The following is a 24,552-nucleotide window of genomic DNA, read 5'->3' on the forward strand; positions in this document are numbered from 1 at the left end:
AGCTATTAAAAGAGACATGTCAAGTCTAGACTCTACAAAAACCTCGTGAGATTCTCTTCTTCTCACCATCGATTTTATCTTTCCAACCCCAGAAACAATACATTCCTTCAGTGCCATCAAAGATGACAATAACCACCTCCAACAGCTTGCCAAACAGTGGACTTGCACCCCTCTTATGCCAGCTCACCATCCCAGGAGAAATCCAACTGCCAAATGGCGAAGTAGTGCCAACCCGTACAGGCACACCAACCTACCGAGTAATCTTCACCTCAGAACAAGCTCTCAATACCCCAATGACAGAAATGGCAGTGGGAAAAGCCTACCTAGCCGGTGAAATCCAAGTAGAAGGCGACCTAGGCGCCCTCTTCAACGCACGTGCGAGCCTCGAAGAAAAAGTCCCCCTCCGCCAAAAGATCCAATTCATATATGACTTCGTCCGAACCGTGACAAGCATGAACGCCAAAGCCATAAAGGCGCACTACAGCCTCGGCGACGACTTCTACCTCAAATTCCTCGATACGAAATACCGCTGGTACACACACGCTCTATTCCAATCCCCCGATAATACACTCGAGCAAGCAGCCGAGAACAAAATTGATTTCGTGTGGAAAGCGCTCGATCTCAAGGCTGGCATGAAGATCCTTGATATCGGCGGTGGATGGGGAGGTGTTACGGAGTTCTGTGGTGCACGCGGTGTACACGTTACGACGTTGACACTTGGTGCCGATCAGGCTCGGTATGTGCAGAAGATACTTGAGGATGGGGGTCTGCCTGGTCAAGTCTTTCTTGAGGATTTCTTTGAGCATAAGCCTGCTGAGCGGTATGACCATGTTGTCACGTTTGGTGTTATTGAGCATATGCCCAACTACCGTCGATTTGCGCGTGGTGTGTGGGATGTGCTGAAGCCTGGTGGCAAGATGTATCTTGATGGCTCGGCTGCTGTGGAGAAGTTTGCTGTGAGTGCTTTTACGCGGGAGTATATCTGGCAGGGAACGCATACATTTATGACGGTTCAGGATGTTCTTGCTGAGTTTTTGTATCATGGGTTTGAGGCTTTGGAGGTTGTTAACGAGAGCAAGGATTATGAGCTTACTATGTTGGAGTGGGCGAAGAGGATGGATGAAGCTAAGGATTTCGTCGTTGCTGGTTGGGGAGAGGAGTGCTATCGTATTCATCGGTTGTACCTGTGGGGCGGAATGCATTCGTTCAAGACGGGGTCTTTGCAAGCTTATCACTTTGTTGCAAGGAAGACTGAGTCTCTTGGGCCGAGACCTTCTCTTCCTAGGAGAGTTCGGCAGTTTTTGGGTAATCTTCGTTGAAGGGAATGTTGGGATGTTTCAACAGCCTCAATATCAAACTCATATTTGGAAGTTAGTCTGAATTGATGATGCCCTATGTAAATTTCTCCGATGTATGCAAATCATGTCAAGTCATCAATCATGTGTTTTCAGTCTAAACCCCAACCACGAACCCGACGGAAGACATAGGCACGGTCATTGCGAAGAGTGAACTCGCCCCAATCGTCCGTCAATCTATTGTAACTCCAAAATCCCTTCCAAGACAGTTTAGTATTCTTCGATGGGTTGGGTGGAGCAGGTCCAGCCAGAGCAGCCTTAGGAACCGTAGGGGAACGTAAAGAAAGATGCATCGTGTACATGTACTTAGATTCAACACCTTCAGATTCGACGATGAGATCGCGTTCGTCGCTGAGAAGTGGCTTTCGGTCCGTTGAGGAATGTGGCTTCCAGGCTTCGGCGGGTGTGTCTGATTCAGGAATGGGAGGGGCCAGATGCCAACGTCCTGGAAGGCCGTGCTTTAATGTGTTCATTGCAGCCGGGGGCACTGAATCGGCTGCTCCTGATAGCGACTGGCCATGATCTGATAGACGGCGTTGATGCTTTTTCTGTGCCGGGGTGCGTGCTGCCATCACATTCTCCTTGCTAAAGTAAGGGACCACGTCGACGGGTTCCGTTGAAGTAAGCAGAGACACCACCGAGCCATCGGGATAGAACCGAAGGTAGCGGTAGTAGGTGACGATGTGAATGGGGCTATTCCACGAGGTGTTTTGGTAGGCATCGGCAGCACCAGGCCGAGTGTAGTTGACCGTGCTGATGTAAACACCAGTATACCGAATCCGAGGAAGTGTCTGGAAAACCTGACTCCATGATGATAACGGCTTGGGAATTTCCATTGGCTCATCCCTGGGAAATGGTGTGTATCGTTCCCCGAGTGTGTAGATGGGATTTCCTTGTAGATCGCATGCAAAGTCGTAATGCATTCCCTGAAACCCGAACTTCTTTCCTTGACAAATCCGTTTCCAAATGTGCTGTTCATGTGCGAAATGATACGCCAACCGCTTGCAGACCAGTGCCATACGTCCAAATACTGAAGGGTCATTCAAAGCCACATGCCGGAGAATCTCTACTATCACCTCTGATGGAACCGTAGAGATTGGGCAGGGAGGAGGTGGTGTGCCTTCGATGAGAGGTTCTCTCTGGGGAATTGGATAGTGTGCGAAGGATGCGATCAGCTGAGGCGTTGGCAAGGTCTCTATCTCCGTGGGTTGGTGAGTTGCCACGGGGGTAGTAGTGGGAGCCGGCTGATTCGTCTTCTTCCAGACATGCGCATAGTGTTTGTTCCGGTATGTTTTATCGACAGTAGAATCCAACTATAGGCAGTGAGCTTTTGAAAATTATGTACCGCCGCCATGTCCAGAACTCACTCTGTATGCCTTGCGATAGTGTGACAGACTGTCTCCCAGGTTGCCCTCGGCCTCCTTCTCGACAGCTCGCTCGAAGTGCTCCAGCGCGGACGTCGGCTCCGTGACACGACGACGAGCGAAGTCATCATCCTCTGGAGATTCCACACTCAGCTGTCCAACCTGCTGGGCCAGCTCCTCTGGGTCGAATGAAGCTAGCGGTGGACCCTCTTCCTCGACCTCATTGCGGTGAGAGGCCTCATGGCGTGTTGGCGGAAGACGAGTCGGAGGCGGGGCAGTTGGGGCCGGAGTCGCAGCAGGAGGGGCCTTGGGCTTCGATCGACGCGAGACCTCCTCGCGCCACTGTCGGCGGAACGACTCGAGCTCGGCGTTGTCTTCCATGGCGGGGAGGTGGTCCGACCTCGGAGATCAGATTGATAAGCCCACTTAGGCCAACTTGATGTTCAAGAGAGAGAAAGAGAGAGTAGAGCAAACACCTAACCCATCAAGATTAATTAGATCGCCATTGAACTCTTTGTCGAAAGTTGCAGAAGTGAAGTTGTCCACGGCTTATCTCCGACCGCCGCCACCCGTCAAACCCCGAAAAACTTCCCTTTCCCGGTGACGCATCGCCGTTCTTGTTTCTCGTTCTTGTTTCTGTTTCACTTCGATTCTCCCTTTCTCTCCTTACAGGTTGATCGAATGCCGACCGGATTGGATTACGTTCCATCCCAAGGTTCTCTTACTGAGTTTGAGACCGAGATCAACGCCTCTCTAGGGGCGTCATGGAACTCTCAGTTTGACGAATCTACGACAATGGCCGCTACATCAGGGACGGGGACTCCCCTGGCCCCTAAGACACCGTCTCCGAATGACGATATCACGGTGGGCCAGCGGATGTTCTCTGCGACGGCGGGAAACATTTTGACCGGGTTACTAGGTAAGAGAGCTTCAAACCCGTGGCAGTTCAAGGCTGACAGCATCAGTAACGCCTCTCGATGTCGTCCGAGTGCGTCTACAGTCACAATCTCAAATACACAACACCTCTCCATACACCTCCCACACTACGCAAACCCTGAAAAACCTTCCTCGTAACCTCGGCATCACTTCTTGCTGTCGTGAAGTATTCTGGGTCGGAAACGATGCCCAGATGTGCATGCTCGGACCACATGCGACTGCAGTAGGCAATACGCCACATCCAACGATCGATTGTGCGATCGAGGAAACGCAGCGACGAAAATTCACATCGACCTTGGACGGGCTGCGGAAGATCGCACGGAACGAAGGCACATTGACACTATGGCGAGGACTGAGCCCGACTTTGATGATGGGGATTCCAGCGAATGTCATCTATTTTGCTGGATACGACTGGTTGCGAATGGATGATCGCAGTCCGATCAAGCAGCGCCTTGGAGAAAGCGGCGCGCCATTGGTGGCAGGCTCTATCGCTCGAGTTGCGGCAGCGGCAGCGACCAGCCCATTGGAAATGTTCCGCACGAGACTGCAAGCGACCCCGGGGACGGGTGCGAACCATTTCAAGACGACGATTCAGGACCTGTACCACATGACGCAAGCCAAGGGATACAGCTCCCTCTGGCGCGGCTTCACGCTTACTATGTGGCGCGATGTACCCTTCTCGGGCTTGTATTGGTGGGGATACGAGGAGGTGAAGAAAAATCTGATCTCGGCGCGCTACCCACATCTCGCGGAGTCCGATGACAGACCACAAGAGACCACAAGTCAAGCCTTCCTCGATAGCTTCATTTCTGGAGCCGTTTCAGGCTCCCTGGCAGCACTTGTAACTACACCCTTCGACGTCGGAAAGACACGACAGCAAGTCTTCCGACACATGGATGACGCGGCTCCTACTGGTGCCTCGCGACCGGCGCTTCCCCCGGGCAAAGTAGCGCCAGAGCAGCTCTCCCTTCCCAAATTTCTGATGCACATTTTTCGCGAAGAAGGCACTGCCGGTCTGTTCCGTGGCTGGACAGCACGATGCCTCAAAGTTGCCCCGGCCTGCGCCATTATGATCTCGACATATGAGCTCGGAAAGCGCATGGCTCGCGAGGTCAACGAACGCCGACACACTGACGCATAAAATATGCGCGTATACGCCGTGTACTATACTGCATGTGATCTTAAGGTCGCTTTGGCGTTTTTGATACAGCTCATAGAGTAGCACTGGGGCTTTTGTTTTTATTGGAAATTTTGACGCATTATTGTACATATACTTAATAGACATCTCTATCTCTATTGACTCACTTCCCCCTGCAGACACAGCCTACTGGGTTATCGGGGCGCAGATGATCATCCGCCATGGCCCCATGAGGCTGAGAATCCCCTGACTTTTTATTCCCCGCAGTTCTCATGAATATGTTCTCAAACAAACATGACTTCAAGACCACCGATGGAGAACAGGCGCTCGTGGTTCGAGCATATCGCGGTTGCTGGAGAAACCAACGTAGAGTAAGTATACAGTCTGATCGGGGACTACAAGTCTTAACTGTTTATAGCATCGTTGCTGTTCCACCTATCGGCGCACATCATAGAAAGACATGGACAGTTCATGGTGCCAAATCTTCCTGGTTGGATACAGAGTTGCTACAACATCTTCCTCGCGCCCGAGTTCTTCTATACAACTATGGCGAACTGAATGAACACGATAAGATCGACTCTCTAGGTCAACGTTTACTGAACCAACTCCTCAATGAGAGGAAACATGATGTATGCCCCCTTCGATCCCATCTGATCTATATCCTAACACAAAAATAGAGCCCCCGACGCCCAATATTTCTCATCTGCCACAGCACCGGCGGCCTCGTCGTGAAAGCAGCTCTGGCCCTGGCATCCCGGGCCGAGCCGAGCACCCTCCTTACCAGCTGCCACGGCATCGCATTCTTTGCAACGCCTCACCAAGGTTCGACCTATCTCTCCGCTGACGAGTATGCAGCCAGTATTCGCCATATCTTGCATCTGGAACATGAAAGCCCCCATGCCCTCAGGGAACAGTTCCGACCCCGCCAGGAACGATTGTGGCATCTTTCTAACCAATTTAAGACGCTCTCCGCTGATATGAAGGTCTGGTCTTTCCTCGAGACTATGGACTCAACCATGCATGTCGTTGACGCAGAGACGAATAATGTTCTGGAGTTTCATGTTCCGATTACCTCTATTAGGTCGGGATTACTGGATATCGAACATGAGAAAGAAGTACCCATTGCAACAGACCATGCAGGGACGGCAACCTTTCATGCCCAAGAATCAACTCGGGACACATTCTTGAATGAGCTGAATGAAGCTGTCACTATTGCAGTGGAGATATCAAGACATGAAGATACACCCCTGGGCATTGAAAAGAAAGTAATGGTCCAAATCAACGGTTTCTTCGAAGATACCGCGCTAGGCGTCAGTGACGAAAGTCCACTGAAACTATGGTCGACCAAAGTCTCCTTAGAAGACTACCTCGCACGAGGGCCATCAGCATGTCTCAGGGAAAGATTAGGTCGTGTCCAGCCCAGCGGATTGGATGATTCGTCTATCAGCAGCTTCGACAGTCCGCGCTCCTCGTATATTGCTCCAGCATCAGACACAGCCGAGCATAATGAGCGCTCAGAAGAAATTCGTCCGCTACGTCCTCCTCTGCCGTATAGTCAAAGCTTTGAAGATGCTGTCCATCCCTCGCCCAGGATTCATATCACAGAAGCGGCTATGGATGGCTATTTTGAGAGTCCGCCTGCTGAAAGTCCGCCGCCGGATCGCAAACAGAAGAATCCAATAACGAAGGCTCTAGGGCTTATTCCGTTAAGAGCGCGTTCGCGTTCACGTTCGCATTCACATCGGCGGAGTGCTTCGGATAGTAGTTCTCAGGGGAGTAGTTCTCGACCTGCCTCGTAAGTAGACTGCTAGGCGGCTTTTTTTCACGCCTCGTTTCACGTCTTTTGCCCCCTCGTTTTTTCTTTTCATTTTTTGAAGGCAGGACACTATGGCTTGTATGATGGACCCTAAACTCACATTTTATAGAAGCTCGACATCACCACCAAGGCAGTCCGTATTCCTAACGATCCCAAAGTCCACCCGAGACAGGATAAATCAAAACGCAGAGACTCCGGATATTCCTCGCTCGGTGCCACGCTTTGATCGGCCGGAGCCTGACACTGAGAAGTTGGTCTGGATTCATGTTCCTTATACCCATACCGGCTGGGTGTCACAGGTTATCCGACGAGCGTGCCAAGATAGTCAGGACCCTAATTTGTAGAACCGGCCATTTCATTCTCCTGGATTTCATGACACTGACTCTTCTATGCAGTCTTCGAAAATTCATCAATGACAAGAATTGGTACCTTCGACTTAACAGAGCCCGCCATCTTGAACCTCATGCTCGCTTCGTCCGGCCCGCATGTATTCATTCAAGACAAATGGATATCTCACAGGGGACACCAGGTGCTGCAGACGACCCCCAGCTCGCTTTATATGTTTGTTCACGACTTCTTATTTTCCCACGAAAACGATACTAACAGATACCCCGCAGGTTCCATATGTGAGTACCACTCCACCAAATCAAACAGACTATACTGACCCGCCAGCTCCACTGGGACACATACCGCAACCTAATCCAACGACGAAAGGTAGTAGCAGACCGACTGCAACAGGGTCGGTCACGACCTGTCCCCGGCCGAATCTCCAAAGCGAGCTTAGAAGCCCAATTAATATGGTCTTACCTTGGTTGCGAACCACCAGTCCACTTCCGACGCACCCTCGACCAGTTTGGATATCCCAATCTCCGCTCAACGATCGCCCGCGACGATGACCAGATGCTATGGAAGCGGACGCGCCGACCGGCACGCATTGACGAGCAGCTCAGACAGTATCTTCAGTCAACACAGGATGAAGGCGATGAGTCGGAGTATGGCGAGTTCATGGACGGGAATGTATTGATGGTTGATCAGCTCTGGCTTTGGATTGTTGATTCGAAGACTGTTATTACCTTCTTTCCGAACCAGGAAGCGACTACTTCTGAAGGAAAGTTGTTTGAGCAGTCGAACCTGCATAGTAGTATCTACAATGAGTTGAATGGGGATTTGGCGAGGAGGTTTGAGACTGCTGGTGATTTGGCGGCGCTCATTATGTTGCATGCTGTTACTGTTCTTTTGGATAAGACTTTGCATCGTAATTTGCAGGTTTTGAGGATCTTTGAGGAGTCCATTAGTATTTTGGTGAGTCTATCAATGGTGTTCTTTTGGTGGTCGAGATTTGCTAATGTGAACAGACTGAGTCCGTCACGAAATCATTCAAGCGCTTCCGAAATAGAGGCTTCACTAATCGTCCGGCGGACCATGATCGCACAAAAGATGGCAAGATTATGACTGCTGCTGAGCGAGACTACCGTGAACGCCAAGTTGCGAAACGGAATCGAGAAGATCTGTCTGTTCTACTTGAGCTACGGGATATCGAGGACGAACTATCCACCATACTCAAGTTGCTTGATCAACAAGACACTGTTATCAAAAGTATGGTCAAGTACTTTGATAGCCGGGGATATGGCAAAGTCTTCCTCGATACAGCACAGGTCCGAATCGACGAATATCGTTCCCAGATCCTCGAGATGAAGGAGAACAGTCATCTAGCTCAAAAAGCAGTAAGTATCGTTTTCTATATATGCTTGCACAAACTAGGTACTAATGAATCAGGTTGAAACTCTCCTCGATCTGAAACAGAAGCAAGCAAATGTCGACGAAGCCAAAATGGCCCGATGGCAGGCCGAAGTCACGCAGACCCAGTCGCGCGCAGTAATGGTCTTTACAATTTTCTCGGTCGTGTAGGTGTCCTCTATCTTCTGAAGCATCTCAAAAACACTAACAAGAACAAGGTTTCTCCCACTTTCATTCTTCACTTCCCTCTTCGGCATAAACGCTCGAGAATGGAGCGGCGAGGCTACAAATCTGACTCTGGGCCAGATGCTTGAGATAGCAGGTATGCATTCCCGATGTTCCCCACTACGTACCGGGAATAACATAAATATATAGCCCCATCCTCGTTTGCAATAATCTTCCTCTCGCTTCTCCTGGCTTTCAGTGAAACTCTCCGCGAAACAGTCTCCAAATCTCACAAGATAAGCATAGGTCTGATTAAAGAGTTCATTCTGCATCCTGTGAAAACAGTCTTGCATTGGGAAACCATTACACATAAAATGCCTGATATGGTTGTTCCCAAGAACTCCAACTTGCGTAAGCGATTTGATGATTATCTAGGTTATGGGCGGAGAAATATGCAACTTGATGAAGACATTTGGCAGAGATGGCAGGAGGATCGGTATGGGATTGGGTCTGGGGCACTTGGAGAGGGGCCTTGGATGGGGAATGGGAAGGGGGATGAGGCAGCAAAGAAGAAATGGAGGCAACCCGAGGTTGTTCAGACGGATGAGGCTTAGTGGAGAACGACAGTTGCGACTAACGAGGTAACGACTTCTTTCACTTTCGAGGAAGCGCTGCTTTGTGACAGAACCGCGGATTCAACGGAGCATGCAGCGCTGACCACAACAGTCGGTGTTGCCATTGTTCATGCAGTGGAAGGTTCGGGGATACAATTTGTTCAAGTTGGTATTTGACATGCTGATTCAAACGGAACAACTTATTACAAAGCAGCAAGGGGCCGTAATGGTTCTACCTATGCACAGAATGCCGTGGTATAGTTAGATAGACCAAATGGGTGATGTGGGGCCGTGATCACCGATAGACCAATCATATTCCTTTCATCTGACGAGAATGGAGCCTCAGCCCCATTGGGACTAGCTCACTCAGGGGCCCCGGAGCGCTCCGGGCGGTTGCATGGTTAAACGATCTTCGACGAAGCCAAAGATTGTTAACGTTCACGTCACTCACTTTCTCGAATATCTGTCATGGCTGAACATCCTTCCTTCACTCTTGCTGCCCTTCGTAAGTAGTCCCTATGCATGGAAGGGCGAGTTGGCAACTAATCATGACTCAAAAATAGTGCCTGCAGGGGGCATCGCTGGATACCTGAAGACCCGCTCAGCGCCATCTTTGATCGCAGGTGTTGGTCTTGGAATCTCATATGCATACTCCGGTAAGTGTGAATCAGGACTCGCGGCATTCCAGGTACTAGTTCATAACCCGAGCTGACCAAATCGCCAGGCTATTTGATTAAAGAGAACCGTGACTACGGCACTGAACTTGCCTTGGGAAACAGTGTACTCTTGCTGGGATCGGCAATTCCCAGGATTATTAAAACTGGAGCTAAAGCCCCTGTACCTTTGGCACTCGGCGCCACTGGCATGTTGGCGTCCTACTACTACCAGAAAAAGGTCAGAGAGTTCCGATTCGGGGTTTAGGTTCGACAACATGAACCAAGATCTGAGATTTTGTGACCACGTACGCTTTGGTGCTCACTATGTAAATTAAAATCCCATGTATTCCAATATAAGACTGACTATTCGCTTACTTGAACGCGTGATACTATGACTTCTTCCGTCAATGTTGTTACAAGATACATCAATCGCTCGAAGCCACTCCTTTGGTCTCAAATAGTAGCGGAAATGCCTCCACCAGGGATCGCTCTCCACTTACCCAACGTGTTGATCTTCTACCTGGGACCTGCATGCATTAGGCAGCTCTACTTTAGTACGAAAATGCACTTGTTTACTCTGAATCCGACGTACCTATCTCAACCTGCTTACATGTACTCCGGTACTTTCTTTTCGTTTCCATTTTTTATATCAAGAATTTTGCCCCTGTGCTCCTGTCAATCACTTCTCCCGAATTCCAACTTGTACCCTCGGAGGTTTTCCTTGATTAGTGACAATGTAGATCTAATGTCCAAGCTTGAAGAATGATCTCCTATTATGAGTAGCACGAGGTACGTAGCCAAACAATAGAACACTGAAGCAATTTGACAAACTAACTTGGATTCAGGGGAGGAAGCACCCCATCCCCCGATACGGGGACTGCCTCAAGGTGCGTGGTATCATTCCTTGTTTCATATTGTGGCGAGATGCAGCAGCTTCACTCAGACTACTTAACGAGACCTTTTGTAACTAACAGAAGTCTAGCTGACCCGTATCTATAGAATACCATGAAGCAAAAGGACGCCTCAACTTTTAAATGCTGCCAAAGTCCGGAAGTCGCTTCCATGCTCGAAATCCAGCCAACGAATCGGTAGGAGGGCCTGATTGATGCTGCAATGATTTTCTTAGATATCCTCATCATCCCTCAAGCAACGGGAATGCAAGTTGAGATGCTCGATGGAAAGGGACCACACTTCCGGAACCGCTAAAATTGCCAAACGACCTTCATTACGCAGCGATCATGCGCAAAATGGTCAATATTTAAAAAACCCCTAGACTATATCTATAAGGCTGTTTCCTTGACAAGGCAGAAGTTTACAGCCGGGTGCCCTTGATCGGCCTTTGCGGTGCCTCGTGACAATGAATGTCGAGGAAGCCACATGAACAAGGATGAGTCTGCAGATTCAATGTACAAAAGAACCCGTGCTCATAGCGCCTCACGCATTGTTTTCGGCTTACTTTGGCCCCTCTTTTTTGACCTCTTTTATCATCATTTTTCGATTGGCACCTTCCGTGGTGGTGGACCAATCATGATACATTATAAAATTAAGACCCATGTTGCATTCAAAATCTCCTGACATGTTTGCGATTTGGCAACCGAACTACAAAAGCAATGACAAGCAAACCCAAGTAGTAAAAGAATGGTGTGAGATGACATGACAACACTCTCACAATCAAAACATTCGAACCCTTGAACAAAAGGAGAAATTTACAGCCTCCTCGAACCACACCACTACTTTACAAACGCCCCATCAAACCCCCTTCTCAAACTCAACAAGACAAAGCCCATCAGGCAACTCCAACCCAGGGACCCTATCGACGGGGAAAGGCTCCACCTCCCCAGTCTCGACATACCCACGTCTGGCATACCAAGCCCTAAGCTGCAGACGAACCGAAAGTGTATTCAAACTAAGCTTTTCAACACCCCAAACACGAATACAATACTCCTCCCCATACTCCAGGACCTGGCGCCCGAGGCCACCGCCGGCGTATGTCGGGCTCACAGCTAGCAGGGAAAGGCGGCCGACGTTTCCTGCGCGTTTTGAGACGCCGATTGTTCCAACTAGGATTTCTTCGTTGATGGTGTTGGTGTTGATGTTGGTAGTAGTATTCTCTGTTGTGAATACAAGCAGCATCTCGCTGTCGGGCTTGCTGAGGACAGTGTTTATTTCTTCCGCCGAGATGGTGAATATATTTGATAGACCTAGGTTGTCTATCCAGCCTGGGCGGGTGTCTTGGGCGCGAAAGGCGGATTCGATTAGGGTTTTGAGTTGGAGGACGTCTTCCCCTGTTGCTGTGCAGAATCGGAGTTGCATTTTGGTGGGGTTCAGTTGTTGAGGGTGGCTTGAATATTTGAAAATGGTCAATCTTTTTTTTTCTATAGATTTCGATTTATCTGAACAAGGAATGGTGCTTTATATGTGATTGTGTACGCTGGTGCGATGCAACGGTGTAATCGTCAGGGCGGGTTGTCGTTGGAAAGGCGCGTGCGCGGTTTTTGTTAGCGCTGATTTCGAGGTCACTTGAAAACAACCTTGAAATACATGAAATAAAGGATTAAAGAGAAGATTTTTAGGAACAATTTATAGAGCAAATAAGGATATCTTCATGTGTGTTGGCAATATTCCTTCGAATTTGGGAGTACACCACAGAACGCCAACTTGTTTACAGTAACATCGCCTCAGAAAAAGGAAGAGGCCAAATCAAGAGAGGCAAAAAAGGAGGGAAAAAAAAAAGGAAAAAGAGAAAAGATAACAGAATACTTAAAAAAACAAAAAAAAAGAAAAAAAAACAGGCATTCATAAACATGTGAGGCCTGATAATCAACTATATAATGACGGTAGGGTATTTGAAAACAAAGAAGAGTGAAGGAGAATACGGATCCAGGGATGTAAGAGATGAGAGAAATGAGTGTCAAGAGCAGTAACATTGGAACAGACAAATCATCAACCCTCAATCGTAGGCAAAGAGGAATGATTCATGGCAGAACACTTAAGAATAGTCTGCATCATACGACTCGAATCCAACGGCTTGGAAAGGTAATCATCCATCCCAGCCTGGATACACTTATCCCGATCCCCAAGCATAGCATGCGCAGTCAACGCAACGATAGGTGTACGCGGCAAGGCATTCATCTTCTCATACTGTCGGATATTACCGGTAGCCTCGAACCCGCCCATGACGGGCATCTGGACATCCATGAGGATAACATCGTAGCGATGTTGCTTGACCTCCTTGACGGCCTGTAGACCGTTTTCGACAACTGTAACGTTGTGGTTGAACTTTTCCAGGATGCGCACTGCAACTTTCTGATTGACGTCGTTGTCCTCTGCTAGGAGGATTGCGAGCGAGCGTGTGTATCCTGATGGTGTACGGGTTGAGCGGTTTCCTAGGGCGGGGAGAATTCCGTTCCAGAGGTCGATTGGTCGGCAGGGCACTGTTATGTATGAGGCTATGCCTAGTTCGCCCGCTGTGCGGAGGGTGAGGTTGACGTTTTGGGCTGTGATGACTAGTGGGATTGGTTGAAATGTTGAGTCGGCACGAAGCCTTGCTGCTATTTCCAGGTTCTCGATGAGGATAGCGTCGAAGGTACCACCCCATTCGCTTTGGAACTGGCCGTTTTCTAGCTGCTCTTCCGTGACGATGAGCGGGTCCAGACCGAGTTCCATGAGAAGCTGGGCGATTGGGAAGCTGCGGGCGAGACCGTGGTCGAGGAAGAGAACACGTCGGCCGCGGTGGGGAAGAAGTTGATCTGTAAAGCTTGGTGGAGGTGGTGCGACTTTCACTCGGCAGGTAAAGGCAAATGTACTGCCTCTGTCTACGGTTGATGTCACCCAGATATCTCCACCCATAAGGGAGACCAAGCGTTTCGAGATGGCGAGACCAAGGCCAGTTCCGCCGAACCGCCGAGTCATTGACCCGTCTGCTTGTTGAAACTTATCGAAGATGAGACCGAGTTTGCTCTCTTCAATGCCAATTCCGGGGTCACAGACTGAAAATTGGAATGCTGTCTCACCGGGTTCGCACAGACTGTCATCAACTCGCTTGATGTTCACTTTGATGTCACCGTTGTCGGTGAATTTGATGGCATTGTTGACTAGGTTGAGCATGACCTGACGCAATCGATAAGCATCGCCAATAAGGAAGTCGGGCACCTCTCCGTCGACAGTGTAAACCAAACCCAAGGCTTTCTCATTTGTTTCCACTGTTAGAGCTTTCAATACGCTGAGGACGGTGGACCCCAGACTGAAAGGCATCTTTTCGATCATCATATGATTGGCCTCGATTTTGGAAATATCGAGGATATCATCAATGATAGTCAACAAGCTGATGGCGAGATTATGAACCATCTTGAGTGTTTCTCTCACGGAAGCTTGAAGTTCGTCGGTGTCGAGTGCCAAGCTTGAAAGTCCGATAATGCCGTTCATGGGAGTCCTGATCTCATGACTATATGGCGGTTAGCACCATGAAACACATCTCAATCTAGACAAGGGCTAACATACCTCATATTTGCCAGGAACTCAGACTTGCTTCGATTCGCCAACTCGGCTGCTTCACGTGCCGCAGTATTGCGCTGGATACTATCCCGCAAACTCGAGATCATCTTGTTGATCTTCTGTTTCAAGTCATCCATCTCTCCGGAGGCAGAGACAGTTATCAACTTGGTGAAATCACCACTCATCGCCGCTTCAGTGATCTCTCCAAAGGCACGAACCTGCGAGGTCAGGTTATCGGCCATCGTATTGACATCTTCACTGATCGACCTCCAGATTCCATGGGATCCAGCCACATTGGCCTGTCCACCGAGTTTGCCACGGACACCCACGTCCCTCGCGACGCCTTTGAGCTCCCGTGCAAATTCCCCTAAGCCATCCACCATGCTGTTAATGGTTTCTTTCAGTGTCAATATTTCACCCTGAGCGTGGACCTCAATCTTGGTACTCAGGTCTCCACGAGCAATTGCCTGGGTGACATTTGAAATCTGTCGCACTTGCAACGTGAGATTCTGAGCCATTGTGTTGACGTTATCAGTCAAATCTCGCCAGCGACCTTCAACATTCTCGACCTGTGCCTGGCCACCAAGTGTGCCGTCCGTACCAACTTCGCGTGCAACACGGCTAACCTCGAATGCGAACTGATTCAGTCGGTCAACCATCGCATTGATCGTAAGCTTCAGGTCCAAAATCTCGCCCTTGGCATCGGCAGTAACCTTCTTTGTAAGATCACCACGAGCAACAGCCGTAGTTACATCAGCAATCTCACGAACCTGCTGCGTGAGGTTCATAGCCATGCGATTCACATTTTCAGTGAGGTTCTTCCAAGTGCCCTCAACACCGTGCACAACAGCCTGACCACCAAGCACACCATCAGACCCCACCTCCCTCGCAACACGACTAACCTCAAACGCAAACTCCCTCAATTGATCCACCATCGAATTGATAATATTCTTCAACAATAAGATCTCACCCTTGCAGTCCGCCTGCACCTTGCGCTGCAGATCACCTTTGGCAACAGCCGTCGTGACAGTAGTGATATCGCGCACCTGAGTAGTAAGATTGTTGGCCATGGCATTAACATTAACAGTAAGCTCATGCCAAATACCCTGAATGCCCTCGATTTTCGCCTGACCACCAAGCACACCCTCAGTGCCGACCTCCCTAGCAACCTTCGACACCTCCTGACTAAACACCTGCAACTGATCCATCATGGTATTAATAGTCTGCTTGAAGGTAGCAATGTCAGGCGACATCTCGAGCGGATGCATACGGGCGCGCTGGGACAAATCACCATGCGCAACCTGCGTGATGATCTCGCCGATCTCCCGCAGCTCCTTTTGAAAGGCTTCATTGATGTGGGTGTGTTTGCGGAGTTCCTTGCGGAGATGTGAGCATTCGTGCTCGATGGCTGCGATGGAGGAATGGGATTCGCGACGGTAGATGAGTTCGTCGACAATAAGGGAGATGAATTCGCGTGGCACGGAGATCTCGGCGCTCTGTTGGTGTTGTAGGGCTGCTCGGGCTTGCATCAGGTCCGCATCGCTGACCAGCGCGGGCCGCGCCATGTCCACCATGGTTGCCATCGTGGCGAGGCGATCGATGCTGGGTTGGAGGTTTGGTTTTGGTCTGATGTCTGTCTGGTGTGTTTCATGTAATGCGGCTGGGGAGGGTTAGCGATGGGACTGGACTCGGGCTCGGACTGGGGAGGGGGTGGCGCTTGTACGGGATTGTATGGGCCACACGGGTGATGTTGCTTGGCCAGCAAGATAGAGTCCCGGGCACTGTATGCATTCCCAGTTGCGATTCACTGAGGGAGAGATTGGAGGATGGAGTGACACGGAGATGGAAAAGATAAGATTTCCCCGTACCCACCCGTGTCAGGTAGGCTTCACTAGTCTGGGCCTTATTTCTCCTGTCAGAAGAGAGATGCCAAGGGCAGAACATAGCTCAAATCCCCCTCATGCCAGCATTTTCAGTCTAGACTCAACTGGGCGCAATGGCTTGCTGCACGGGATCATTTGGTCCAAATAGCCGACCTGACAGGCCAATGTGATGACGCGGCCTGGGGCTTCGTAGGCTTCATGGTCTTGGGAATGGGTGGAATTTGAATGTGAACATAAACAATATACATCTATAACCTTAAAGGGTCTGAAACCCAACTTTGGAACACATGCCGATCATGTCGATCGAGTCTGGAAGCCAAGACGATTTATTGCTGCTACGTTGGTGGTGGACGAATACTACTTTCGGCTAATTGAGATAGGACTCGGCTAGACTGCAAACTGCAAGGAACTCCAGATTGAAGTGCATCAAATGGAGTTCATTGATGGTATACATGATATAGTACAGATGTGGAACTCTTTTGTCAAGCTCCAAGAGGGGAGATGGGAGAGGGAGAACAGTCCAGGAGAATACAGGTATAGAAAAAAAGGCAAAAAAAAAAACACCAAGTAGAGACACAAGAAAAGACATTACACAGATCCAAGTAGTATCAGAACAGGCTACGATGCAAAGACGCTCGAGGGTAATTCTTCAAAGGGGGACTGAGGGAAGGGTCAGGGGCTTTAGAACATACCGCCGCCCATGCCACCCATACCACCCATACCACCCATGCCACCCATGCCACCGCCGGGAGCGGGGCCCTTCTCCTCAGGGGCCTCAACAATGGCGACCTCGGTGGTACCGAGGAGGGAGGCGACACCGCTGGCATCAACCAGAGCGGTGCGGACAACCTTCAGGGGATCAACAATACCGGCGGCGATCATGTCAACGTACTCGCTCTTGGAGCTGTCGTAGCCGCGGTTGAAGTCCTTGGCAAACTCGTCGGTCAGCTTGCCGACAATGACGGAGCCCTCGAGGCCGGCGTTCTCAACAATGGTGCGAGCGGGGCGGGTGATGGCGCTCTTGATGATGCTGACACCGAGCTGCTGGTCAAAGTTGGCGGGCTTGACGTTGTCGAGGCCGTTGGCGGAGGCCTTAAGGAGAGCGGTACCACCACCGGGGAGGATACCTTCCTCAACGGCAGCGCGGGTGGCGTTCAGGGCGTCAACGACGCGGTCCTTCTTCTCACCGACCTCAACCTCGGAGGCACCGCCGACCTTGATGACGGCAACACCGCCGGAGAGCTTGGCGAGACGCTCCTGAAGCTTCTCCTTCTCGTACTCGGAGGTGGTGGGGTCAGCCATGACACCACGGATCTGCTCGCAGCGCTGGGTGATGTTGTCCTTGCTGCCCTCACCGTTGAGAACGATGGTGTCCTCCTTGGTGATGGTGATAGCACCAGTGGAGCCGAGCATGTCGGGGGTGAGCTTCTCAAGCTTAATGTCAAGCTCGTCGGTGAAGACAGTACCGTTGGTGAGAACAGCGAGATCACCAAGGATGCTCTTGCGGTTGTCACCGAAGCCGGGGGCCTTGACGGCGGCGACCTGGAGCTGACCACGGAGCTTGTTCAGGATGCAGACGGCGAGGGCCTCACCCTCAATGTCCTCAGCGATAATGACCAGAGGGCGGCGGAGAGTGGTAGAGGCCTCAAGGGCGGGGAGAATGTCCTGAACAGCGGAGATCTTCTTCTCGGAGAGGAGGATCAGGGGCTTCTCGAACTCGACCTTCTGGGACTTGGGGTCGGTAATGAAGTAGGGGGAGGTGTATCCACGGTCGAAACGCATACCCTCAGTGACTTCGAGCTCGTCCTCAAGGGTCTTGCCCTCCTTGACGGTGATGACACCCTCCTTGCCGACCTTCTCCATGGCGGTGGAGATGAGCTTACCGACGTGGGTGTCACCGTTGGCGGAGATGGTAGCAACCTGGGCAATCTCCTCACCAGTGGTGATGGGGCGCTTGTTGGCCTGGAGGTAGTCGACAACGGCCTCAACGGCAGCCTGGATACCGCGGCGGAGATCCATGGGGTTGCAGCCGGCAGCAACGTTCTTGACGGTCTCGGAGAAGATGGCACGGGCAAGGACGGTGGCGGTGGTGGTACCGTCACCAGCAAGCTCGTTGGTCTTGGAGGCGACATCCTGGAGGAGGCGGGCACCGAGGTTCTCGAACTTGTCCTGGAGGACAATGGCCTTGGCGACGGTCACACCGTCTAAAGTTTGTTAGTCGTTGATTGTCATCGGAGGAGCCGGAAACCTTACCCTTGGTGATCTTGGGGGAGCCGTAGGGGGAGTCAATGAGAACATTGCGACCCTTGGGACCGAGTGTGGAGGTAACAGCCTTAGCAAGAGTGTCGACACCCTTGAGAAGGTTGGCACGAGCCTCAACGCCGAACTTGAGCTCCTGGTTATTGTAAGCAATGAACGGTGGAAGACTCCGGGATTGATGGAAGATGAAGCCGATCATCGGAATTGATGAGTATGTCATCCCCAATTGAACGTACCTTGTGGGCAAAACGCTGCTGCTGGAGGTTGACAGTCGAGCGGGCGAAAGGGGCGCGCTTGGAAGCGGCCGAGAGGACAGAAGTCCGGGCAGAGAGAGCGCGCTGCATTGCTGTGGAAACAAATTAAAACGAATTAAGGAAGAGAGACAAGAAAACAACCCAGGAAAAAGATGGGGTTGGGAGGAAGTGGAAGAAGAGAAGAAAGCTGGGGAGAGATGAAGCCAAAGTCTCGAAAATTTTCCCGGATCCCCAGAGCTTGGCGGAAGAAACAGCTAGAACGTCACGTGATGTCCCGAGGGTATCTCGGGAGAACGGCAGTGGAGAAGTGATGGAGTAGGGTATATAGCTGATTATATGATATGCGGATGATATATGGAGATTGAGGGAGGTCGGAATGCTCTCTGAAACCAATTTGAATCATATACATCGCACCATGTTAACCAGCCTACTTACATTTTTAATGTTTGCACATCTTTAATGTTTGCAACTATATACCTCGGGAACTTACTCCGGCTTTCGGACCAAGAAAACAATCCTGTGTGGCAATATATAGCGACATGTATATACCAAATATTGTTTGAATACTCAATGCTTTCAGGGTTACTTCATGTTAAATTTTTATTCAACTTCTACTATAACTTTCTTTGTGTTAAGAAAAACCCGAAAACCCCGTTTGACTGTCTATGACCAGCACTATCCAATGCCATAGTGCATGCATTGAAAGTGACGTGTATATTGGTTGTCATAACTCACAAGTCAAACTAGGCAATCAGCCTGTTTAAAATTTATAACTATGTAGATGCTGAATGAAAGGTTTGGATTACTTAACATTAGTATACAGACATACATGTATGTATTTGTGTCGGGAGTCCACCCGCAATTTCATCCACATAGCTATGCTCCCACCGACCATATTGCGCCTTAACTTCATACTACATAAATACAGACCTTGGCTTTGAATTCGGCTGAAACTAGGCTCAGCCACGCATCACCTCGAGATCAGAGCGGAGCCACTACCGATTTTCATGCAGTACTGCAAGGCTATACTTCCTGATCCACAAAACACATACTACTCCACTATATGAGCCGCAAATTCCTCCAAATAGGGCTATACACAAAGACCTGCAAAACATTACGATTTGTTCTCACTTAACAAGTAAGTCAATACAAATCAATGACTAGAGTTCTTGCAATTGCGTTACTTCTCGCTTAGGTGTAATCATGCTAAATTGTTACTACGATATGAGAAAGAGAACCAGTTTTTTGGTAAATCCCATTGGGTACGGGCATGAGGCTCCGCTGGACCTGCTGTCCAGACCCATAGGAACAAGCCCCTCAGGGACAAAATGGTAGGTACAGGATTTATGATAGAAAGCTGACCTAGCGAGGGCGCCACCCCTCACCAGGTGGCAGCCAAACTAGGCCACAGATAAGAATTAGATAAAAAAGAAAAGTGACAAAAAGGAAAATTAAGACCGAGGTCCTCTTGAAACCGTACTTGGACCGAACTCCACAAAACGCCAGACGCCCACGCGATTCCTCCTGTCGCCATCGGGAACGAACCCATTGCTCTAGAGGGGAGAGCGAACCATATAGTCATCCTCGTCCTCCTCATGCTTGGTAATCTCATCGGCGGCACGTACAACAGGGACGCGGGGAGATAGGGTTTCGACCTGCTGGTCAGCGGCCAGCTGGTGTCTATCGCGCTGGGGAACAAAGGGAGCCCAAGCCTCGGTACTGGCGTACTGGGTGCTGGGAGCGTAATGCCAGGCCATCGAATCGTTGCCAATGGGAGCGTACATTTCGTAACCCGTGAAGGTGTTGGCACCAGGGGCGTATCCGACGGTAGAAGCATAGCGATTTTCGACTACGAAGGGGTTCTCAACAGCGACGGAAGTAACGAGAGCAGGAGACCAAGCTGCGGGAGAATAGTCAAGGTGCCTGGCGCTCTCAGTGAAAGGAGTGCCGCGGTTCAAGACGCTGTCGTTGCCCAAGTTGTCATATCCAGGATAGTAATCCGCAAAAGTAACAGGAACAGGGATTCCAGTACCGTGCATAGCGGGAGAAGCGGCATATCCGGAGCCATAGTACTGACTGGCAGGAATACGGGCAGCATTTTCATTGGTGAAATGGGCATTAGCGCTACCTGCGGAGAGAGAGGGCACGCGAAGACGAACGATGTTGGACTGAAGGGTGGGATTGATCACATTACTATTATTGGTATAATCGTTAGCATTGTTCACAATATCATCTTTTGGGTTCTGATTGTCTGTGTCACAGCTGGAACTGTGTAGCTTGGCGGCATCAACATAAACCAGCCGCTCTCCAGCTGCAGAGCTAGTCTCTTTGAAGTTGTTCCCATAATTATCGGAGGAGTTAACTAACCTAGTGTTTGCATTGCGTCCGTTGATATTGCCTGCAGCACGACGAGAAGTAGGAGCAGAAGCCTTGACCGCGGCGGTAGCCATCTTGGCATGCTTGCGCTTCTTGGAAGGCTCAGTAGAAGCCTCGCGGATATGCTTCTTGGCTTTCTGGCTCGTACGCTGCTTGTGAGTCATGGCCTCGGATATCTCAGTGCTGGCACCACAGGTCTTAGACTTGCGGATGGGGCTAGGAGGCTCCAGAGTTCCTCCACGACGCAAAGTGCGAATCTTGGACAGGTGCTGGCTGATAGCTCCTTCAGTGGTGTGAGGAACTTGCTCACACATCTTGGTGGCGATCTTGTCCCAGGGAATCTTGACCTTGTACCTCTGGCAGACGTAAGTGATGACAAGGAGAAGGTGGATATCGACGTCGTCTGTTCAGACCAGAGAGTCAGCCCAAGTTCACAATGTCTTTCCCCCTAAACACTAGACTCAGATTTTGACTTTATGCAGACTCCCTCTCATGCATAAATGCGGATTGACAACGCCGGCACTAATGCAAAAGAGAATCCCAGCCGAACAACGACACAAGAGACAGAGATACATACCAGACCATCTGACCAGACCACGGTTCTTGCGGTTTGGGCGAGCCTTGCGATCATTGTCGTTGTCCTCCTGTTTCTCATCCCAGTCACTATCGTCACGAGTGCTAACCAGATCACCAGTGGGGGTTGTCTCCCCAGTCTCTCCGGGCTCTTCAACCTCCTCTTGCTTGATAGGGTAGTAACCCTGCTGGAACGGCCGATCCTGATTCATGAAAGAGGGGGTGAACTGGGCGGGCCGGGGAAGCAGAGGCTGGGTCTGTCTCATGACAGCCGCCGTCGCATTCTGATACTGGAGACGAATTTGATCAGCGTCGGCTTTCTTGTCTGCTTTGTTGCTTTCCTTGGTGCCTGCCTTGGTGCCTGCCTTGGTGCCGGCATCGGCTTTCTTCTTGTCGGCGCCCTTCTTCTTTCCACCAGCCATGATGGATGGTCCGCGATTGTCGATCTAATGTCAACAACCATGGTCAGCAATTGTACATGAACGAATCAAACAAATTGTGGTCAATGCACGGTGAATTGTGAAGTCAAAGGGCATGGTAATCATCGCAATTGCGATGAGATAGACAACAAAATGTGCAATCATTTCAAAGCAACGGCAGCGATACCACAAGGCACAGAGTGAGCCCTAACGTGTGACACTTCAGGGATGCAGAGCTTATACAAGCTCAGGCCGTCTATTTGCAAGCCCAGGGAATACGACAGCAAGGACAGCGAGATCTCAAAGCACAGATGCCCTGAAAGGGCCCGCTGGTCCGCTGGGGTATACCATGAAACCTTCCAGCCGCTGACAGAGAAGTGCACAAAATTCAGGGTCTCGAGCTTGGTTTTCCCACCGTCTCAAGACAGCTTCAATGAGCCATACACAAGCTTCTGAGGCTCAACATGAATATTGAGATGATTCTTTTGGGGGTCTTGGACAATGTGGGCTTGAAACTCTGGGAACAGCCATCAGAGTACACCACAATGAGTTTGCATAACGAAATGGTTGCTCATGAACGAGTACCACGACCGGGTAGTTGGCCACAAGCTTGCAAAGACTCCTCGCTGGATCTTGGGGTGGACAGCTGCGGAAAGGGGATCACATGCAAATTGTGATGGTAAAAGCTTGAACGTGCGAGTAAGGGAGAAGGGTGAGTGGACAGCAACAGCAAGGCTCACGAGCAAGCCAATATACTTGAGCAAGGCATTGTGATCAACAGATCACCGTGATGCCGATGTGCAAGGTGTGAAGATGCCAAATAGCAGGGGAACGGCGAAGAAGAAGAAGAAGAAGAAGAAGAAGAAGATGAAGAAGATGAAGATGAAGAAGATGAAGATGAAGAAGATGAAGATGATGATTATGATGAAGCGTGAATGATGGGAATGAAAGCATATTCATCAAGAACACGGGCGTTTTGGATCTCTCAGAAGAACAAGATGGTTGCAACTTACCTCTTGAGTACGACGATGTGTACGTCGTGTGAATGAAGACGCGAAATGGAAGAACCAGGACGCGTGGGGATGATGCTGTGGGCTAAGAGGAAGAGAGAGAAAAGTAAAGGAATTTCGATCGAGGGAATTTATGTCGAAGGCCAGGTCGAGAACTTTCAAAAATTGACCAGATCTGAGGACAAGCTCTGCAATGTTTGCTTGGAGGAAGCTTGGTTAAGGGATGCGCGACCTCGAGACTTGATATGTCTGCTACAGGCGTATACTTCGATTGCAATGCTCAGTGTCCACCGCCAAATACAACACATTAGCGGAACATTGTGATTGCTTTCTGGGATTAAATTGTTGGCGAGTGATTTTGCTTTGCCTTCCTTCAGGATGGTTACTTGAGTCAAAAATTGCAAATAAAAGGCCTTTGATGGCGCTCAGCTTTGATTATCCCCATAGAGAATTCCGCTATACTTCGAGGCGTTTCTCGCGGGAACTACCTGCATTTTGATCTTGGGCCCGCATCGCCGCCTAGATTAGTGAGGATTCTCAATCTTTCCTGTGTCGTAGAGGAAGACGATTTTGTTTACGATGCACCAAAAACAAAGCAAATCTGAGCATTGTTGCACTGCCAGGTGCGGCTTTGGACCTTGGCGGCGCCCAAAGTACGGGTTGTCGTTAGGGCTCGGCGAGGAGATAACGTTCGGCAGAGATCAGATATCGGAATAATGCTACTCCGTGATGATAAAGCACGTGACTAACAAGGCGGTAGAAACCGGCACTATCGATCTCATCCCGATCCTCCGAGTCGAACGTTTCCAAACTCACCCGACCGTTTTTACCCCCTTCAATCAACCCACTCACCTCCCATCCACCTCAAAATGACTGCTGCCTGGAAAGCCGCCGGTTTGACGTATGGATCCACGACACCCGAATTCATTCAATGCTAACTCCGACTTTAGCTACAACCGCTACCTGGCCATCGCCGCCCGCACCGTGCGCCGCTCTCTCAAGGAGGAGGCCCGCCTCGCATCTGAGCGCCGCGGCCAGATGGACCTCCGTTTCGCCAAGTGGGAGGTTAGTGAACCTCTACCTTCATTTCGCCCCGAACTACAGCTAATCAGTTGATGTTATGAACAGAACGGCAAGCAGGGTGAGGTTCGCTCCCTCGCCCAGGCCAACGACGCTGCCCTCGCCCAGGCCGCTGAGAAATAAGCTATCTTTGCCCGTGAACTGAGAGAATGGAGCTTTTGAGAAATGGATGGCTCGAGTGTGACGGACTTGGGCCAATTTTGGGCCCGGAGAAGCATTGAACTGTACATGTGTAGCAATACCGGTCTGTCTGATTGGGCAGAGCCTAGAAATCGCACTCGTCTTTGTTTTTATCCGACATATATTTCGTCACATAGTTGCTGTAAGATATTTATTTACTGCCCGAAGTGTGATGTGTTAGATATCGCACGTCACCATAGGGGCCCGGTTATCGACTGCCCGAGTCGCTTTTTCCTCCGCTCA

At 50.2% G+C, this 24,552-nt stretch overlaps 11 protein-coding genes across 11 annotated transcripts; 6 read left to right on the forward strand and 5 right to left on the reverse strand.

The window, feature by feature from the left end:
• Window positions 1-293: 293 nt before the first annotated feature.
• On the forward strand, window positions 294-1,319 carry N7508_010236 (uncharacterized protein; the record flags this gene model as incomplete). Its single annotated transcript, XM_058468296.1, has 1 exon — window positions 294-1,319. The coding sequence occupies one exon, from the start codon at window positions 294-296 to the stop codon at window positions 1,317-1,319; it is 1,026 nt and encodes a 341-aa protein (XP_058316142.1).
• A 128-nt stretch (window positions 1,320-1,447) lies between these two features.
• N7508_010237 (putative F-box protein (Pof7)) lies at window positions 1,448-3,100 on the reverse strand (the record flags this gene model as incomplete). Its single annotated transcript, XM_058468297.1, has 2 exons — window positions 1,448-2,668; window positions 2,723-3,100. The coding sequence occupies 2 exons, from the start codon at window positions 3,098-3,100 to the stop codon at window positions 1,448-1,450; spliced, it is 1,599 nt and encodes a 532-aa protein (XP_058316143.1).
• A 300-nt stretch (window positions 3,101-3,400) lies between these two features.
• Window positions 3,401-4,796, forward strand: N7508_010238 (putative mitochondrial carrier protein; the record flags this gene model as incomplete). Its single annotated transcript, XM_058468298.1, has 2 exons — window positions 3,401-3,638; window positions 3,685-4,796. 2 exons carry the CDS (start codon window positions 3,401-3,403, stop codon window positions 4,794-4,796), a joined length of 1,350 nt encoding a protein of 449 aa, XP_058316144.1.
• A 291-nt stretch (window positions 4,797-5,087) lies between these two features.
• Window positions 5,088-9,125, forward strand: N7508_010239 (uncharacterized protein; the record flags this gene model as incomplete). The annotated part of the gene is made up of 10 exons (XM_058468299.1): window positions 5,088-5,164; window positions 5,212-5,422; window positions 5,471-6,588; window positions 6,719-6,949; window positions 7,005-7,170; window positions 7,264-7,911; window positions 7,965-8,333; window positions 8,386-8,513; window positions 8,565-8,668; window positions 8,722-9,125. 10 exons carry the CDS (start codon window positions 5,088-5,090, stop codon window positions 9,123-9,125), a joined length of 3,456 nt encoding a protein of 1,151 aa, XP_058316145.1.
• Window positions 9,126-9,593: 468 nt separating this feature from the next.
• N7508_010240 (TMEM14 family protein) lies at window positions 9,594-10,046 on the forward strand (the record flags this gene model as incomplete). The annotated part of the gene is made up of 3 exons (XM_058468300.1): window positions 9,594-9,630; window positions 9,689-9,781; window positions 9,850-10,046. 3 exons carry the CDS (start codon window positions 9,594-9,596, stop codon window positions 10,044-10,046), a joined length of 327 nt encoding a protein of 108 aa, XP_058316146.1.
• Window positions 10,047-11,530: 1,484 nt separating this feature from the next.
• Window positions 11,531-12,094, reverse strand: N7508_010241 (GNAT family N-acetyltransferase; the record flags this gene model as incomplete). The annotated part of the gene is made up of 1 exon (XM_058468301.1): window positions 11,531-12,094. One exon carries the CDS (start codon window positions 12,092-12,094, stop codon window positions 11,531-11,533), a length of 564 nt encoding a protein of 187 aa, XP_058316147.1.
• A 630-nt stretch (window positions 12,095-12,724) lies between these two features.
• N7508_010242 (uncharacterized protein) lies at window positions 12,725-15,858 on the reverse strand (the record flags this gene model as incomplete). The annotated part of the gene is made up of 2 exons (XM_058468302.1): window positions 12,725-14,225; window positions 14,282-15,858. The coding sequence occupies 2 exons, from the start codon at window positions 15,856-15,858 to the stop codon at window positions 12,725-12,727; spliced, it is 3,078 nt and encodes a 1,025-aa protein (XP_058316148.1).
• Window positions 15,859-16,839: 981 nt separating this feature from the next.
• hsp60 (chaperone ATPase HSP60) lies at window positions 16,840-18,761 on the reverse strand (the record flags this gene model as incomplete). The annotated part of the gene is made up of 3 exons (XM_058468303.1): window positions 16,840-18,362; window positions 18,412-18,553; window positions 18,654-18,761. 3 exons carry the CDS (start codon window positions 18,759-18,761, stop codon window positions 16,840-16,842), a joined length of 1,773 nt encoding a protein of 590 aa, XP_058316149.1.
• A 1,463-nt stretch (window positions 18,762-20,224) lies between these two features.
• Window positions 20,225-22,042, reverse strand: N7508_010244 (uncharacterized protein; the record flags this gene model as incomplete). The annotated part of the gene is made up of 2 exons (XM_058468304.1): window positions 20,225-21,450; window positions 21,625-22,042. 2 exons carry the CDS (start codon window positions 22,040-22,042, stop codon window positions 20,225-20,227), a joined length of 1,644 nt encoding a protein of 547 aa, XP_058316150.1.
• A 570-nt stretch (window positions 22,043-22,612) lies between these two features.
• On the forward strand, window positions 22,613-22,978 carry N7508_010245 (uncharacterized protein; the record flags this gene model as incomplete). The annotated part of the gene is made up of 2 exons (XM_058468305.1): window positions 22,613-22,751; window positions 22,821-22,978. 2 exons carry the CDS (start codon window positions 22,613-22,615, stop codon window positions 22,976-22,978), a joined length of 297 nt encoding a protein of 98 aa, XP_058316151.1.
• A 940-nt stretch (window positions 22,979-23,918) lies between these two features.
• Window positions 23,919-24,252, forward strand: N7508_010246 (ATP synthase subunit epsilon family protein; the record flags this gene model as incomplete). The annotated part of the gene is made up of 3 exons (XM_058468306.1): window positions 23,919-23,950; window positions 24,000-24,114; window positions 24,178-24,252. 3 exons carry the CDS (start codon window positions 23,919-23,921, stop codon window positions 24,250-24,252), a joined length of 222 nt encoding a protein of 73 aa, XP_058316152.1.
• Between the last annotated feature and the right edge of the window lie 300 nt (window positions 24,253-24,552).

Source organism: Penicillium antarcticum, assembly GCF_028974205.1.
Source record: "Penicillium antarcticum strain IBT 31339 chromosome Unknown utg000009l_segment0_segment0, whole genome shotgun sequence".
In the NCBI taxonomy this organism is placed as follows: Eukaryota; Fungi; Ascomycota; class Eurotiomycetes; order Eurotiales; family Aspergillaceae; genus Penicillium; species Penicillium antarcticum.